Consider the following 18,863-nt stretch of genomic DNA (forward strand, 5'->3'; position numbering starts at 1 on the left):
CTAAGAAAGTACAGTAATGGAGAGTGATGGAGGGAGCTAGTGTAGTAAAAAATGAAATTAAGGGTGAAGCAGACTGGGAGAATCACAGAAGCTATTTAAGGGCATCCAAACTATCATTACTGAGATATATAACATCTTTTATGCATGTGAACCTCTAACAAAATAAAATAGATGTATGGGGAAGCAAGGTTTGTGGAGACATTTAGAATCTCTTAGCTATTACTTAAAAAAAATAATTTTAAATTCATAGGAATAGCTGGTCGCAATTTTTCTGCTTCTGGGGTTCATATCTTTTAATAGCATGTCTGTAGGCCCTCCTATCTTTTTCATAGGGAGCCATATTTGATCATCCAGTTTTAAAGTCCTCCACCCTGCCTCACCATTTAAGGTATTAAGTGATCATGGGAAAGCAGTAGGAATTTTCCTATGAAAAGTGTGATGTTTATTCATTAAATAAAACACAATAAGAAAAGCTAAGATTTTTCCACTGTCTGTTTCTCCCATGTGATATCACTTGCTTTTTATCTTTATTGTCTTTTCACACATTGCCATACATCAATAGGTATGCAAAATGGTTCAGCTCAAAATGAATCATGAAATTTGAGGCTTTTGTTCAGAAGAAGAAATACAGATCATCTCTGTTGTAAATAAAAGTAAAAGCAGTTTAGAGATTAAGCAAACAGAAATAACTGATACAAATAGATACAAGAAGCATGTTCATTCTTATTTTTTGAAAGACTGAAACAGTACAGACTTAAAAGCTACTCTATTTTATATTAATCCTCTGTCAACACAACATCTTGCATTTGGCTTGGATCAAAACTACTCCATGTACTTCCATATGATGTAGAATAGAAAGAGGATCTTAAACCACTAGTTCCACATAAAAGTGCAAGCAAATTCTGAGGCTGTCAGAAATGTATACTGTGCAATCATTTCTCCCCATACTACTGAACGCCAACACAACAAACAGAAGAAGGAACCAAAACAAAAACTCCTCACCACTACTAACAAAACTTGTAGCAGGGCTAGCTGCATCCCAGTCAAACAATTACCACATATAGAAGAGGAAAGTCACAAATTAAGCAAGATTCACCAAATGAATTTTACACTTTTGATAAGACTAGACTAATACTTTACATTTTGGTTTTTTCCTTCTTTTCTTGTATGTTTAAACTCTCTTGACAAGCCTAGGGAGGACAGTGATTAATAGCCATGGACTTTCCTAATAGATCAGTTTTTACCAGAAACAAAGTCCTTGATTCAGGTGATTTGGCAACCTACATGAGTCACTGCAGTTATTCATACATACAAAATCAGTGCTTAAAATGCTCTTAGCTTTCTCAATATGACATCTTATTATAATTGATATAATAAAAATAAAATACAAGCCTCTATCTTTAAGTGCAAGATGGTTTTGTTTTGGGTTTATGTTTGGGGTTTTGTTTGTTTTTTTCCCCATCTAGTGTAATATATTAAAGCTCAAATAATAGAAAGTCCAGAATGAGACCATGGGAACAACCATGAAGTGAAAGAACCATCTAGTTCAAAGAACCTATGCAAGCCTTATAGGAGTTCCCATTACCATTTATCAGGGATGTCATGAAAAAATAATGCATCAATTTGTTTTAGTATCAATTCTGGGGGAGATTCCCCCCTAAAACCAGCTAAAAAAATTCATGCCTACTCTCACTGTTGATGAAGAATGCAGGTGGATTTAATAGCACACCATCTGTCTGCCTGACCAAGTTGTGGTGGTAATGCTGCTAAAGCTCAGAAGGACCTATTTGCACAGAAATAAGTGCTACCACAAGTAAATAAAAGTCTATGAAGATAAACTGTAAACAAAGGTAATTTTCAATTAAACTGTACTCCTAAAGAAACATGATATTTCAATTGTAAGGACATTTTCCTCGTATCTACACCCCTTCTTCATTTTATAGTGTCACAGATTCAAGACTGCTTTTAAGCACCTGTCTCTTGAAAACAAAACTACTATTACACCTGGAGATCAGCAGAGTGTCATGTACATGTAGCAAGAAAGATCAACTTATCTAGACAGAATAGACATCTTTTAACTCCTTACTTTAAGCTAAGGGTTTGATTTTTCAGTTTGTTTATCTCGATAAGTACTTCAAAGTGGCTGGGGTGTAAAATGGAAGAAAGGAGAGAAAACCATGGTAGGTCAAATGACCCTTTGAGTAGACAGAGCATTATTGATATTTGACAGTTTTGGTTAAGAACATTAAACCTGAAGTACACAGCCCCAGCACATGACTTGTAAGGAGAGATGATTAACAGGCAGGTGTTTGGGTTGTTTTTTTTTTCCATAGCAAGTGAGGAACTTTCCCATTTTTAGTGTCTCAATTCTTGACTAAACACAACATAAAGAAACCTGTGCCTTTAGATTATTATGAAAATAACATACTCGTATTCTCTTCAATGTAATTTTCTTGAGGGAACTAAGGGAGAGGACAGGAAGGAAGAGAATGATGAAGGCGCTTTTAAATTTGAAGATGTTCATATTTTGGTCAAAGAGAAGAAAGTGATGTGCAATGCCATTTCTGAAAAGCACTACTGGGTTACAAGCAATGCTTCAAGTCTGGAAACCATGCTTATGACTACATTCTACATACCGATTTTGGTGCCATTTCAAAGGATTAACCACAGTCACAAAGATTAGTGGGACTTAAAAGGAATTAACAGATTTTGTATGTTTTTGTACTCATCCTTTAGTCAATTCAGTTAATGTGAAACATTATCCTATTGCTGACTTCCATCTAACTGTGTACAGCTATGGGTCACTTTCAGTTTGCATTTTAGTTACTTGCAAATGCATGTAAACTTTTAGACCTTTTACTAGTGAAAAGGATCTAATACGTTTCATCTGGAGAAACAGGCAGACTCAGATATTTTCTCTTACCACAAATTAAGTGACTATGATACAGTGTACACAAACTCATACAAAAAGTATGGCATTTCAAGCGATGCTAATCTCAGTGTAACAGCACCTTGAATATTATGAACTCCATTACAAGCACTTTCCCCCATATGTTACAATATCCCCAAAATATTACTTTATCTCGAGTTACAAGGCAGAGTATCATTTTTTTCCCTCGCAAGCCTTTCACTGAGAGTAAGAGGAAAATTAAAAGTCACTCATCTGTAAATACTGGTTCTCAAATCGGCTTGTAGGATTCCATGCTAAACTTCTTAATTAAAAATATACATATATAGATCCTTCTAGTGACACAGGTTGAGAGGGCTTATAAAACAATTGCTAGCATAAACATTAGCTTCCCTTTTAATCCATCTGCCCCCAAGAAAGGGGAGCTCACCATCAGAAGGCTACATGAAGAGCCACCACCTGAGCCCACTCCTTACAACAGCTTACAGATGCTCCCTCCTACCTTCTTTTTCACTTTTCCAAAAACAGATATCCATTCTCTCTTAAGTGACCCTGCTTTCTTTTAACAGCTCAGTCTTCCAAACAAAGGCAGCTGCTGAGATGTCTCCTTTCTAACTTTTCCTCCTGGTCCCATGGCTTTTTGAATGGACACTCTGTGTCAGATATCCATGTCTTCAAAGCTCTTCTGCTTTGTTCTCACTGTTGTCATATTTTATTCATATTTTATTATTATTCATATTCACTAGCATATTTTATTCAGCAGGCTGTTTGCATTTTGCACCCTTTCTATCCACAAGGCTGGTTACTTGCAGCCTTGCTAGCTTCAGAGCTGTTTCAAGGGGAACATCTTTTATGCTCTTTCAACCTCTCCACAAAAAAAACAGGCATCAAACTGCAGCACAGTTTTCATATTTGTGCACATGCACATACACAAACACAACACACTAAGTTACTACAATTCACTGCCACTAAATACTGAATACATGGCTGGATCACACGTTAATAGGTAAACCAGAGATGACTTTTTCCCCCTAGCATACCAGAAAAAAGCATGCCACTTCAGACCCAGGAACAGCATCTACCCTGACCAGAAGAAACCAACATGCTGAAGTCTACTGGAACAGCTGGAAAAATACTGACGATAGGCTGCTGCTAAGGTACATGAGGAGCTTGTGTAAAGTTTCCATCTGGGAATATAGTTTTGCTTCCCTTTCTCTATGGTAGCCCAAAGTTGATATTTTATTACCACACTGAACCTATGTTCTCCTGCCAAAAGATGTTAACAGCATAAGAGCTGAATGTTTTCAAAAAACTGTTGTAAACAGTGGCATTCGACTACTTTGACATCTTTTCTCACTTTTTATTCCCTGCTACCTGCTGGCAATGTTTCACGTTCCATGACCAAGCAAAATTTTTTATCAATAGTCAAGTAAAAATTTTAAGTTTTGAATGCTGGTCATGAAACATGGACTTCACTTTCCACCTCTTCCTAACATACTTGTGTATGTAATGGGCTGAGGAAGAAAGTTTGGATATGCTTTACAAATATAACATTAGTTTTTGTTCAAGGTCAGCCAGTACATACTGGTTTTACTCAATTCAGGAACCAGTTCCCCAGGCAAGCTCTTCCCCAGAATAGTTAAAGGAGAGGGGGAAAAGAGTACTAGAAGAGTTTTACCCCCCTCTTCACTTTTAAATTAACTACATAACCTTTTATTCTCCTGTCCTTAACTTCTGTCCTATATTGTCACCTTTTCCACTTCAACTGGCCAAAAATTAGGTTCTAAGCTTTTCTACAGAGACTTAACAAACACCAGCTGCACCTGTTGTGCACTGAAATAATAAAAGCCATTAACAAAGAGTTAGTGTCATTAACGTTTTAGTGGAACAGTTATACATGATGATCCAGGTACACATTTGTCTTGAGTAACCACCTTTATCATCTGCAGCAGTTGACTATTTGCCTCCTCAAATGTTCAGCAATAAGATAATATTGGCAGCAAGTATTTTGTTTAGCAGCTAGGGAAAAATCATGGTTTTTTTTAGCCTTGATTTACTTAAGTGGGCAAACACACAGATGCATAACCATATGTAGAAGTAGGGCTTCTCTTTGAATCAAGCAGGGTGCTTTCTGCACTTGATTTTGTCTCTCACTACAGCCAGATATGAAGGTGGAGAATTTAGCTGCAACTTTTAATAGGACAAGGTTATTTAAAAATACACTTTTGATGTAAAGTTAAACGTAATAGAGCAGAAGGCCATTCAAGGTGAAGAGTTAAACCTGCAGCCTATTCCAACCTCAAAAAGAAAGGTAAAGACCAAGACAAACTATTCCTTTGGTTTACCACTGTTTCTTCTGCAATTTCTTTTTAATTAACGTGTCTCTCACAGGCATCTTTGGCTATCTCAAGAGATATTTTATTTCTTTTTTTTGTTAGATGAATAATGCAGCCTATTTTCCCCAAAAGCTGAAATATTGAAGTGATAGCTTTTGTCAAAAATCTGAGCCACTAGAAAGTGATTGGACTACCAAGAAAAATAAAGGAATTTCTAAGGTTTAGGGGATTTTGCTTGCTTGTTTCTGTTGTTGTGGGGTTTCTTGGGGTTTTTGTGGAGGGGCTGGTGTTTTGTTTGTTTTTTTTGTGTTGGTGTTTTTTTTTGTGGGTTTGTTTTGGTGTTGTATTTTGTTTTGGGGGTGTTGTTTTGGTGTGCAGAGTACATGTTTTGGTGGGTTCTTGCACCTCCATTACTGCTGCTACATGTTGTTTTCTTCGTCTATGGAGGGAAGGTTGTTTTCATAACTATTGTCCCCAGGTGCACTTGAATTGCCACTTATTTCTCCAATAAATGAGGACATTTGCAGTTCCATCCTGTAAGGCAAATCAATTCTGGAGGTTAAATCCTCAGTGTACAAACTCACCTACTCTCAATAAAACTACCAACTCGCAATATTGCTTATGAATGTGTACATACACATATACCTAAGGCCACAGCAATACACAGCTCTTTAAATTGTTAGGCACTTTAACGCTTTCATGAATAGCTCAATTGTCCCTGCATAAGCATGCACCTTCCACCACACAAAACCAACTGCTATTCCCGGAAGCAATAAGTGTTAAAATTGACATCTCTAGTCAGTTTTACTTCTGATTACGATAGTTGTTAATCTTGTACCAAGAGTCTCCCACCAGACTCCAAAATGAGACACAGACGCCTTCCCACTTTAACTAGCTGTTCTTCACGGAGGAGGCAACAAAACGACAAAAAGGGTTTCCACGACTGCAACATCTCCTTCATTTTCAGAGGTAAACAGCGCTTTCTGTTAAAGCCTCCAGAAGTAATCCCCTTGAGATGAAATTTAAATAAGCATTCATTTTCCTTGTTATTACAAAGCTTAAGGAAAAGCCAGAGTGTCTGTACCAGTTGCCTGGGCTGTTTCAGCCTACATAAATACACCTATATTTTCCAGACTTACAGGTTGCTTATGTTTCAGCAAACACTTGAGAACTTGATTTTTTGGTTGTTATTGGGTAGCTGGTTTTTTGGTTTGGTTTGGTTTTTTTGTTTGTTTGTTTGGGTTTTTTATGGTGTTTTTTTTTTAAACAGGATATGATTCTTGAGGGAGTATCAAGAAAGCAGTATAGGAAGGGGAGAATAAAAGGGAACAAGATTCTATCAACACCCGGTCACAAAGAAATAGAACGAAATGTGTGCTACCTCAACCTTCCATAGGAACACAGTATCACCACCTTGCAGCTAATGCCTAAGAACCGCATCAAACAAGTGAGCTCATACAAAAGCTTTATTTTTAAAATCTAGATTCCCATTTTGGTGGCTTGAATAATTCACAACAATATATTTATACAGTCACAATGCAGAGAACAAACAATTTTAAACCAGTTTGCCTTCTGCATGAAAAAGTTACATAAGAAAGAAAGATAAGTCTATCACTTAGCATGTAGAAGGTCATTTCAAACAACGTCAAGCAACGATGTCGTACAAATACAGCACACAGTACTTGAAGTAAAAATATCCGAAGTCTAAATCCTAGTTTATATGCTGGGTTAAAAATGCATCATCAGTAACAATTTCTAGTGGTTTTGATGGAACGTTACTCTGCTTGGTACAGGAAACAGGTTAGGGATGTAATACAGGTATGTTTGTAAAGGAGCTGAAAATGAAGACCTCTCAGAGTTACTTTTCACGTTAAGTTAGGCAGTTCTGAGCTTTTACCTTTTTTAACAGCAGCTTTCTCTCTACACCTACAGATAAAAGTACAGAATTATTACACCTGAGGAAGCATGGTATATACACATTCTCCACAAAACTCACCTAGGTTGGTAGCCTGCATCAAGGCAGATGAGAAAAAGGACAAGCAAAGGAACACAGAGCTATGCCTGCATATCTGGAAAGGTACAGAAAGGTACTTTGTGTGACTCATACCTTCCTTTATATAGAAACACCAGAAGTCATTAAGATTTGTGCCAAGCTTGAAACTTCCTGAGAGTTTGAAAATCGAGTACTTGCATATTTCTCCCTTTTAAAAATAATTTATAAGGGTCAGCAGTGTGGTGCTGCATCACCCTGGAAAACAACAAAGAAAAATTGAACATGTCAGTACTAATACTTACTGGACTTAATATGGCAAGCAAAAAATACAGCTGCATGTGCAGAAATATATATGGAATATAGCTGCTGCACAAACACTTGATACCCATATTCAAGGGAATGCAATTAAAGAACTGAAAGACCACACTAATTAAGGCAAAAAGGCAGAGAGAAATCATACAGGCAGAAGAGGGACATAAATTAACTTGGCCTGAAGGACATTCAGAATATCGGAGCAGCTACCAACACAGAAAGGATGACTTGTGCCTGCAGCAGACGGTGCACAGCATGTGTGCTTTGCTGTTAGCTACAGTACCGGATCATGGATACAAACAAAACAAATGGGAAACTGCTCAAAACCAAGGCAAAGAACACAGGAATGATGCCAGACAGAAGGCAACTTAAGTATTTAGCAAAGAAAGAGGTTAAAATCATTTAGGTGAAGAAAAAGGAGTTCCCTTTTTCAAAACTACGATGTTAATGCAAGATGGTACAGTAGACTTGACAGAAAAGTCTCCATGCTCAGCCACTAGATTTCCCTTAAGGGGAAACACATGAAGACAGGGGTAGTCTGAGATGACTCAGATTCAGCAAGAGAGTAAATTTTCTGCTTAAAGTAAAGCCCAGAGAAACAATTCTTCCAAAACAGTCTACATTTTAAGACAAGCAAAAAGGTAGTTAATGAGTCACGTTTCACCTTTCTTTGTTAAAAATCTTCAGTACTGAACAGCTGCAAGAGAAGGTTGTGTGGACTTTGACAGGAACATTTTGCTAAAGCAGGAATCCTACAGTATCTGTGTTCACTGCACACCAATATAGTAACTATCCAGCAGCACAGAGACTGAACCTTACAATATTCAGAGGACCTGAATATTGTGGCTTTGAATGCATTTTAGAGGATGCTGCTTTCATTGTGTTCCCAAGTTTCACTTAGGGAAGAGACATAAAAGAACGGGGAGTTGAGAAGGGGGACACTAAAACAAGAACTACTCTTTCAATTTTGCCCATAAAACCTCATTTCAGAAGAGTACAACAACCACAAGCTAGAAGTTAGGGATGTTGCAGCCCAGGACACAGAAGCTTTCAACTAAAATAACAGAACAAGCATCCAAATATTCTCGCTTGCAGCCCACTATCCTAATCCGTGCCCCAGTTGAATTTCCACAAGCCTTATAGAAGAAATAAGTGAACTTCACATTGCTTTATTGCAAAGTCAGGAATTACTCTATTGTTTGCACATCTCAACATTTCTGGGTAAGCACAAAGGCATCAATAGTATTCAAGCCTCCGAGCCTTCCGGCATGCTGCCAACTGCTCTGAGTAGACGTAACTACTGTTAAAAATTTCAACAGTAGTTACACTGGGCTTGCAATTTGGTAAAAGCCATCCTGCTGCACCACAATTACTGTCAGTACTCAAATGACGATGGATAGAATAGATATAAATGAACCTGCAGGGTTTGTTTTTTATTTCTGTATGTTCACAATCTTCTGCCAACACTATTTAGCTTACATCTACTAACATAAATTTTAAGTATCCAAATGCAGAAATGCAAAATGACTATGCTTAAATACTTCATAGTTGAAGTTTCTTCTCTTTCTTCCCTCCCCAGTCTGCCCCCATTTATCCATATGATGTTCACAGGGCTTTAGACTACACTAGAAATCCAGGTTCATTTCTGATGAATGTACAGCACCAGGTATAACCAGAGAGATATCTAAAGAAATAAACTGACATTAAGAACAGAAAGAAGTTGAAGCCTCTTGAAGGATAGTTCTGTGGCTTGTACATTCTACTCTTCTAAGATTAGGAGACTAAAATGCTCACACATGTTACATAAAGTACCATCAAATTCATGGAAGACTTTCTGGCATCCCAGTGAAAGGAACAGAAAAGAATCTGGTCCGTTAACTCGTAGCCAGTGACAAGTCAGGTATTGTGGATCTGAAGCGTTTATGTCATAAAACTCATCATATGCGGCCACCATTGAATTGGAATAGAGAATAATCCTAAAAAAAAAAAAAAAAAAGCCACACAAAACAAGAAAAGACACAGAGGAGGCAGACAAGTAAAAGAGCTCAAAAACAACTGAGAATGTTTATACTGTCCTGGCACTAATAAAAATCCTATAAGTCTATTTTTATTGAAATTCATAGTTCAGTGAACTATGCTATTAGCAGTTTGTTTTCTAAAACTGAGGATTATTTGCTAAGGAAGAACAAGGTAAAGAGAGATCAATTATAAAAGACCAAAGCTTTGAAAGAAGTGTCTGAAAATCAGTCAGGAAATGGAACAGTAATAAACTAAAAGAAAACATGAAAAGCACATTATTAACTGCTTTTCAAGATACCCAAGATGGTGGTGCTGGAAGGAAATAAACTTGCTCACACAGATACTCATGAATTGTTTCTGCAGTTGATAACTCATTCTCCCCTCTAAAATACATCATGAGCTTTGCTGTTCAACAAAGGATAAATAATCTGAATTACAACAGCACATGAAGCACATGCAGGTACATCCCCTGACAGGCCTTTTTGGAGCCATTAAGCATCAAGGCGTTTGAGAGAAAGCTCTGGTTTTCATAACAAGAAACATTTATCACCACCAGGGCCAGTTAAATCAAAGGATCTAGCATAATACCTGCGCAGAAAACTACTAAAGCCAGCTACAGAGTGCTGCCAGGACTCATGAGGAAGTAGCACTCCTTTGGAATGTATGAGTACAGCTAAGCAAAAAACTGTCTCAAGGAAAAAAAAAAGAAAAAAAAAAATCACACAGTGGATCAGAAAGTTAAAAACTCTAGGAAAAAAAAATCATCATATTTGATCAAAAAAAAAATCTGTATTTTAAGTTACAACTTCAGAGAAGAGTTTATGTATTCAAAGCATTCAGACCAGATCCAGATTTTCCCAACATGTAAAGATGGCTTTTCTACTAAGTGTTTCTAAACTGCAATACATTTTGCTTTTTGAGAGGCAATACAAGTGCAGTATACACATTAAGCTCAGATAACAGGCTACCAAAAAAAGTGGTTAAGTGGGAGGAATCAATTATTTCACATGGGCTATGTCCCCACAAAGGCTGCTGAACTTGGAACTCTTTGCAGACAAACTGCTCTCCCCTGTGCCATGTTCCTGTGGCAAGCACAGGACCCCCACAGAAGACTGGAGTTGTCCCTGTATGACTCAGTTTCTTGAATACCGAGTCTGAGCATTTCCCTGTGCCAAATTCTTCCCCTTCATGATGCTCCTTTCTCTTGCCTTCTCAGCATGAAGTCCCACTAGCTCACACTGAAATGTTACAAGAGCGTACAGCATGGGCTCAGCAAAGGAAGAATTCAGGGGTACATAAAAAGCTAGGGCATATAGAGTGCACAGCCAAGCTACAGGGACACTAACCCTTAACAGCATATGGATTGCTATTACCTCTGGATTTCATACCCATGAGAGCTACAGTGGGAGATAGCCCTTTAGGCCATAGGGCTATTCTAAAGGTGCTATGGCAGGTGCAGAATTAGGTCCAATGCACTTCAGGCAAGCGACACCAGCTATGCTGTATTTTGTGCAGCAGCATCTGCAACAAATCAGTTCTTCAGCATTCTGTAACACATCACCTAAAGCATGGTACAAAAGCTGCAATAACTTGACCTGAAGATCACCACCTCTGAGTCACTAACAAAACAAAAGAAGCTTCTCTTTACAGAAGGCCACACATCCTTCCATACAGCCCCCCCCACCCCCCACCCCAAACCAAAGGGAAACCCCCTAAAACAAACAATAAACAGCAACAAACAAACAAAACTAACAACAACAACAACAAAAAAAAATACTACAGAAAGGTATGGAGAAACCAGACTTGGTACGAAAGCAACATTTGCTGATTTCTAGGGATACAGGCAGCAACTGCAGTACAGCGCACTGTGTCACAGTCACTAAGAAACCAAATTTCCCCCTTGTTCTAACACACCAGAACCAAATAAACTGGGGAGAAAAAACAGTTCTTATGCAAGAGCTTCCTGAGCCCTTCGTTTGATATCTCACACAGGTATTTGGAAGATGATTACATACCCACCAAAGGGTTGGGGATAACTGCCTTCAATTGTATCACTAAGCAGACAGAGGCATGAGCCCTTTTCAGACTGCTGATTCCTCAGCTCTTCCCTGTTCTTATTTGAGATTCAAAGCATATTCATAGCAAGAAGCCTCAAACAGCATTGATTTTGCTTTGAAAATGAAATACACATCCATCTTCCCACACCTTTGCCAGTAAAAGTTAACTAGTCTGTGCCCTCGGGGGCACTCAGCAGGCAGTAGAGTCAGCTGCTCATCAAGATCCTCTCCAAAACTCAGAGGATATTTTTTTATTTCAAGGGTTTATGACACAGTAGCATTGGCTCCAGCACACAGTACAGAGACTTATTTGAAGCCCTGAGGTATTTCCCAAAAGCCAGTGGCAAGATTCTGGAGAACAGAACATCAGTGCTTGTCTCCAGACAAAAGAAAAAGATCCTTCAGGTGAGGACTTTCATGATCTAACAGTGGATTAGTCATACAATCTCTTTAAGAGGCACTGTGCAATGTCAAGCAATGTGTTAATAAAGGAGACAAATGTGTCAGAAAAGCAGGAGGAGAGAAAGCTGCGATATCCATACCTCTATCCCTGAATTCTAATTTCTCTTTGAGTGCACATTTCAAGAAATTACTGTGCAGTGCAAAGACCTGCATAGTACTAGAAAGACTCGTGCAAGAAGAAAACCTTGCGTTTTCTGAACACTCAGCACCAAGCCCTCAGGCAGTAGTTATAGCAACTAGTCTTCAAAGATCTTACTACTGTCCTGCACTGCAGGGAAGATGTCACCCTGTGCAAGAAGGATTTGTGAAGAACATTTCATATTATTCTAACAGACATCTACGCAAGATAAAGGTTAATGTGCATAAGTGCATGACACCACACATACAATTGTTTTCTGTTGATTTTTTTTTTTTGCTTAAACTTGTTTCAGGTAGTTTTCCTTTCTACCTACCAATACTTAAAACAATGTAATAATTTATGAGACATACTTCATAGACAAACTAGGCTAGCAACAGCAAGGAAATTTACATCAGTTTTATGGAGGTCATTGTCAAAATCCCCATTCCTTTCTTCAGCCCCTATCAGTGCTTCTTCCCATTTTAGAGCCCCAGCCAGCATTCCTCAGTCAGAGCCTATTCCATAGCCTTCACAGTCCTACCGAAATGAGAGCCTGTTGGTGAAGCACTGTAGATGCATAAGCTTCAAGAGACACATCAAGCAGACCTTCATCCTCAGCCAGGGAGGCAAAAGCACTGTCCACCGAGAGCACACCCTCTTCCCCATACACCAAGGTCTCGCTCTCCTCAGCATCTTTCTTAGCACTCCTGGGAAGGCGACAGTGGATCATGGCCAGGGGAGATGCCTTATGGAGCAGGGCAAAGCAGACGACAGGCAGGCAGCACAGCCCAAGCTGTGCTGTGAGCAAAGAACAGAGTGGTTGCAGCAGGCTGAAAGCAATGATCTCGTGGTAGCAGCTAGTCCCCAGGGTGTCTTCTTGGCCAAAACAATGCAATATGTACAAGCCTTGTTGCATGGGGAAAGAACAGGATATAACCCTTTAGGATTAAAGACTAGCTCCCAGTGTAATTTTGAGAGTGGTCATCAAGCAATTTATATTCAGCATTAATACTTCTTTTATACAGGGATACAGTATTCTGGCTGTAACATGGAAAAGACTTCTCATTGACCTGAAAGAAAGTTCCCTCTTTTTATTTTTGTGAGCAGTCTACCTCCTTCCATGTTGACACCAAGAACTGAATACTGTACTTAAGCTACAGGAAACACACTCACAAGCATGCTTGTCTTGTAGCATCTTGTGAAGTTTAGGAGACCTGCGTGCTTTAGAAAGCTTCCCAGCAATCTTTCAAAACAGACTCAGAATGTCACACATGGTTGCATCCTCTGCTGCTCAGTGTGGTAACAAGAGTTCAGAGCCCTAATTCTTGCCATTATCCTGCAGGCAGGTCCAAGGCTTGCCTTCTGGAACTGCACTAGGTAAGTATTTTTAAGTGACTAAGAACGACCAAGAGTGAGAGTCACAGACTGCTCCTGCTTACAACTTTTCCTTTTAACTCCAGCCAGAAATAATGGCTGGTTTTGCTTTTCTCTCCTCAGAAAACTGCTGCTTCAAGAGTTAGCTTGACAGTGGCTTGTTTGTGTGCAATCACTTGCTCAAAGTGGCATATCAAGCCATTACTGTTATGGACATCAGGGATATAGATCATTACAAATAATCACACACTTTCTAGAGCATAATTTTCAGCAAAGTTCTTTCTAAAGACATCTATGGACTGCATGTTTAAAAGACTGCAGTTATTCCTTAACACAAATTTACATTTAGAAGCCAATTCAACACTGGGGACAACCGTAGGCATGAGCAAATCAGGTGGCTGCCTAGAGAAAGGCTGATGCATGGAACAAAACAGCCTTTCCCCCTGCCCAATCTTGCCAATATACCACAGCCCCAGACAGAGGCAGATGGATACTGCTGCAAGATGCAGGGTAGGGATAGCAGGCCAGCAAGCGGCCCCATGTGTTCAGAAGTGACAAACAGCACTCTCCAGCCTGCCACATCCCTCCAGTGCCCCAGCAGCTGCAGCAGTAACACAAGGCTGGCTTTCCAGAGCTCTGCCCCTGACCCAGTGTCCCAGCTCCAATCCATTCTCCTCCCCTAGCCACATGGGGAAGATGCCTGGCTTGACTAGACCCAGATCTTCATACTTAGAGTCACTTGCCATCCCAATACCTGGTCAACAGCTTTGCTGGCTCCAGCTTAACACTGAGACAGCGCAGGCTGAGAATAGCAAAGACTCCTTTCCTATACCTGGCTTCAACAGCATCCCTATAACTGCCAAGCTGAAGTTATTTTGTATGAATCTTCACAACAGTAAAATGAAGGTTCATCAGCATTTTCTAGGAAACAGAGCAATGTCAACAGTGGTCAAGATGGGCCATCTTTATACACAAAATAAGAGCCCTTATGAAGCAAACACCTAGGTCTTTGCAGGTTAAGCCAAGGAGGCTGGCTCCAGCTGATAATTATAGAATCATAGAACAGTTAGGGTTGGAAAGGACCTTAAGATCATCTAGTTCCAACCCCCCTGCCATGGGCAGGGACACCTCACGCTAAATCGTATCACCCAAGGCCTTGTCCAACCTGGTCTTGAACACTGCCAGGGATGGAGCATTCACAACCCCCCTGGGGAACCTATTCCAGTCCCTCACCACCCTAACAGGAAAGAATTTCCTCCTTATATCCAATCTAAACTTCCCCTGTTTAAGTTTTAACCCGTTACCCCTTGTCCTACCACTACAGTTCCTAATGAAGAGTCCCTCCCCAGCATCCCTATAGGCCCCCTTGAGCAATCCTGTACCTTCTCTGCACCAGATATAGGGAAACCCCTCCATACACACAGACATGCACACACACATGTAGCAGTGGGATATTTAGAAAACCAAAACACAAGAGAAACCCCACATATTAATTCAAAACAGGTTCACAAATTAATTCTCATGCCTTTCATGCAGTCCACCATGTTTGGAGAGTACTATCCCTGTCTTTCTCTAACAATATCCCAGTCATGGCAGAAGCGGATTGTTTGCCAAATCAGGCATATTTCAATACCTTAACACACAGTCCATGCACTAGTCATGTAGTAATATACAAGTCAGTTAAACAACACTGAAATTCCCTGTACTCCCAAGGAGTGACCCTGGACTGACCAACATCACTGAAGAAAGGTACTATGACACTGAATATTACAGAAGGAGGGGATGACTTCCAAACCTCTCCATTCTGAAGGGTTCCAGCCCCAACCCTAACTGGACAGGCAACATCGCCAAGGTATAGCAGCCCCCCAACTCAACAAGCTGCCTAAGTCCATCAGAACACAATAGACAGCAAGCATGCATATGACAAAGAAAGCTCATCTTAGATATAATCAGTCATGTGTATGAAATACTTTGCTTTATATAAAACATGATAAAACACCAATAACATCATAAAGAGGCAAATACCTTGTCCACATGTATGACTTGTATATGTATGAATGTACCGAAAGACATCCAAGAGGTCTGCACTGTTAAATTCCTTTGGTGCTACACATCTTTTCATTCTGCTCATCTTTTTATCAGTGACTCAGTCATACAGTCCTTAAGGACAGAAACGTCTATTGGTGGTGATGGGGAAAAGGAAGAGACATTTATCACAATGCATAACAAAGCAATACTCTGCCAATACTGCAGTCATTACTAAATCATTTTTCAAAACACTGGAAAAAATGTAAAGATCATCCCTTTTAATGCTACAAAGAACATATGCATTTCCATAAATCAGTCAATCAGCATTTACAGCACCAAATCCATAAAGACTGCAACAGCTGAAGTCTTATTTTGCTTAAGTGGTTTTCTCCTATTAGCAGAGATTATATCTTCCTCTTAAACAGAGAAACTCTAAATTACTCATTTTAAAAACCCTATTTTTCTCTGCCAGAATGCCATTCAAATCAAAATGTTTTTCACTAATTTTTTATTTTCCTGCTGGTTCAATTGCTGAATTATAATTTACTACAAGTGATAATTTTAATATCCATTCCTTAAATCAAACAGTTGAGGTGATGTTGAATTTTCTACACATAGCAATTTCACAAAGCATCCTGTAGGAGGAACACTCATTTGCCTTTGCACAATTGCTTCAGACAAAGCTTTCAGAAGAAACTGAAACTGCACAGATCAGTTTACATGGAGGGACACTCTCAGTGGGTAAACATCTGTCCTTCACCTTCTAAGTCCAGTAGGCCGCAAGGTTGTTTGAATGTACTGCTACAAACTAATTTTTGCTGATCCTGAAAAAAGTTCTTTGTGTAACCACTGAGTAATATTCTGAGCTTAAAACACAACATGCCAGTTTTCAGGCATTCTCCAGGGCAAAGTTACATTTTCAACATAGCCATTAAAGGCTTAATTCTGAAGCCACCCCTCATGTATATAAAAAGAATCATTCACTCGTCTAAGAGCTGCTGGTGCCTACGCAAATAGCAGGCTGAGTAACATCTGATGTTTGACTGCTGCTTCAGTACATGATATTGATGAGTAAGCTCTTGAGGAGACATCCACTGCAATAATCAATGTCATTCTTCAGTAGATACTTTTTCTGGGAAAATACAGTGCCATCTGATCTACTTATTCTAAGGAAGCTGTCACTTTGGGGCATTCTTCCATATTCAGGATTACAAACATTTCTTTTAAACTACCTAATTGCACCAACATCTGAACAATATTCAGGTAGGCTACCCATCAGGCAAGCCATTGTAAAGTTATATTCACAAAAATAAGAAGGGAGCTGTAAGTCCTTTTCAACACTAGCTTCAAAAAGGTACTGCTGGATACCATATGTATCACAGCAAAAGAAACTAGAAAATATCCATTAATTCTGCCCAGCCACCACTCAGTGACATAGTGCACTTAACTCATCTTCCAGTTCTTGGAGACTGTTTGGGTTCTTTTTTCTGAGTCATGCTTCTATCCTGTTAAGTTATGCACTCACTTGAGTCCAAGGTATGCACACATAGCAGAGGGCAGGATCTAACCACTTGTTCTGTGATGCCACCCCCTCCTAGCATTCAGAAAAAGGCCTCTACAAGCTAAACCACTTTATAAATCCTAGAAGTATTGAAGATGTTTTCACCACTTTTTATCTTCCCCTTACGCATTGCCACACACAAAAAAAAAAAAAAAACACAAACAGTTTGTTGGGAAAAAAAAAACAAACAAAATATAGCAAAAAAAAAAAAAAAAACAAACAACAACAACAACAAAAAAAACACAAAAAAAACCCCACACCTCCCCCACACAATAAAATGCAACAAACCTCCATCACCTCTAGAGAAATTACATGAGCCATCAAAACAGACAGATATGTAAATACTATTTGACATTCTCTTTTGTGTGGCACCGTGCAGGCACAGCTTTTTGAGAAAGTAAACTGATATGGGACTCCCAAGACTGTCAATGACTTACTGCTATTGGCGTGCTAAATTATGCTCATCACCTTCTTGGCTGCACTCACCTTTGCTTTATCACTTTAAATCAGTAAATCAAATACATTTTCAGAAGCTACATAGAAATCAAGTCTAGTAACCCATCTCTCTTGCATTTTAACCTATATCAATCAAATGGGTGCTTCCAGCCCTCTGCACAAGAGTGTAACAGAAACTGTCCAGCTGCTCTGTCTCAGAGGAATTACGACCATTTGATCATACTGTGGGCAGTAAGGAGTATATGCTCCGGCAGAAGGGAAAACTCTTTTCAGTTAATTTAAACCCCACAAGGACAGTTTAAACAGTGTAACTGTGATGCCAACATTTAAATACTGGAAATTTACTCCAGAGTAAGAGGTACAACCAACCACCGGCATCTATGAAGGTGCCAAAAAAGAAAAAACTCTGCGCCAGATTCTGACTTGCACTGAACCACAACTTCTTGTACCCCTTTAACACTGTTTTAGTTAGAATACAACCAAGCTGAATATTTTCCTTTGAAGCAGCACATTATAGATATCAGTATGAAATACCATGTATGTGGAATTACGCTACATGATGAAAATGCAAAACTCTAATTGAGTACAACTGAAAGAGCCTTACCCTAAAATTGAAATGCTCTACAGAATAAACGGACCGCGCTTCTGATCAAGCACTAACTGTGTGTATGAGTAGACAAGATTAAGAACTGTTGAAGGGAAGAAAAAAACCCAGCATATATATGTTTTCATAACGCATGGGATAAGTTCTTACATGTTGCCAAAACAGAATCCATAGAAAATGCAGAATTAAAGATTGCTATTTATGATAGCAAATTGCCACAGCACTCAATACCTAGCTAGGTACAGCGCTTCACAAATGTATGATCTGAGGGTAGTTTTAAATTAGAACTAAGGTAGTTTAAACACAGTTCTAAGTGGAAGAATAATATATATTTTCTATATGTTTCCTTATTTCTACTAAGTTACACAGGTATATTTGAAACCAGAGTATAAATATACAGCCTACATATAATACACACACACACATCTTTTAATATCAATTTTTTTTAAATGCACAACAGTTAGTGAGCAGCACTCTCTCTTACACTGCAAAACACTCAGCACTACAACTGACTGACAGATTCAGAATATATGGTTCTACAGAGTCAAGGAACAAGGTTAAAAAGACATCATAACACAACAGGGTAAAAGAACCTGTAAACTGCAGCTGCAGTCAAACTAACCCGTGTGGCATGC

General features: G+C 39.1%; 1 protein-coding gene across 4 annotated transcripts in view; it reads right to left on the reverse strand.

Moving 5' to 3' along the window:
- RPS6KA2 (ribosomal protein S6 kinase A2) overlaps window positions 1-18,863 on the reverse strand; it is a 294,149-nt gene that overhangs the window by 234,471 nt on the left and 40,815 nt on the right. The window contains exon 1 of one of the 4 annotated variants that reach the window (XM_057406934.1): window positions 12,747-12,986. The exons of the other annotated variants lie outside the window; for them this stretch is intronic. Within the exon in view, the coding sequence (XP_057262917.1) occupies window positions 12,747-12,935 (189 nt within the window). The 5' untranslated portion in view covers window positions 12,936-12,986. Of the gene's footprint in view, window positions 1-12,746; window positions 12,987-18,863 lie in introns of those variants that run through there. 4 annotated transcript variants of the gene reach the window in all.

The sequence above is a fragment of the Pezoporus wallicus genome, unplaced genomic scaffold (assembly GCF_028554395.1).
Source record: "Pezoporus wallicus isolate ANWC-B61680 ecotype Strahan unplaced genomic scaffold, APGP_CSIRO_Pwel_v1 scaffold_6362, whole genome shotgun sequence".
Taxonomy (NCBI): Eukaryota; Metazoa; Chordata; class Aves; order Psittaciformes; family Psittacidae; genus Pezoporus; species Pezoporus wallicus.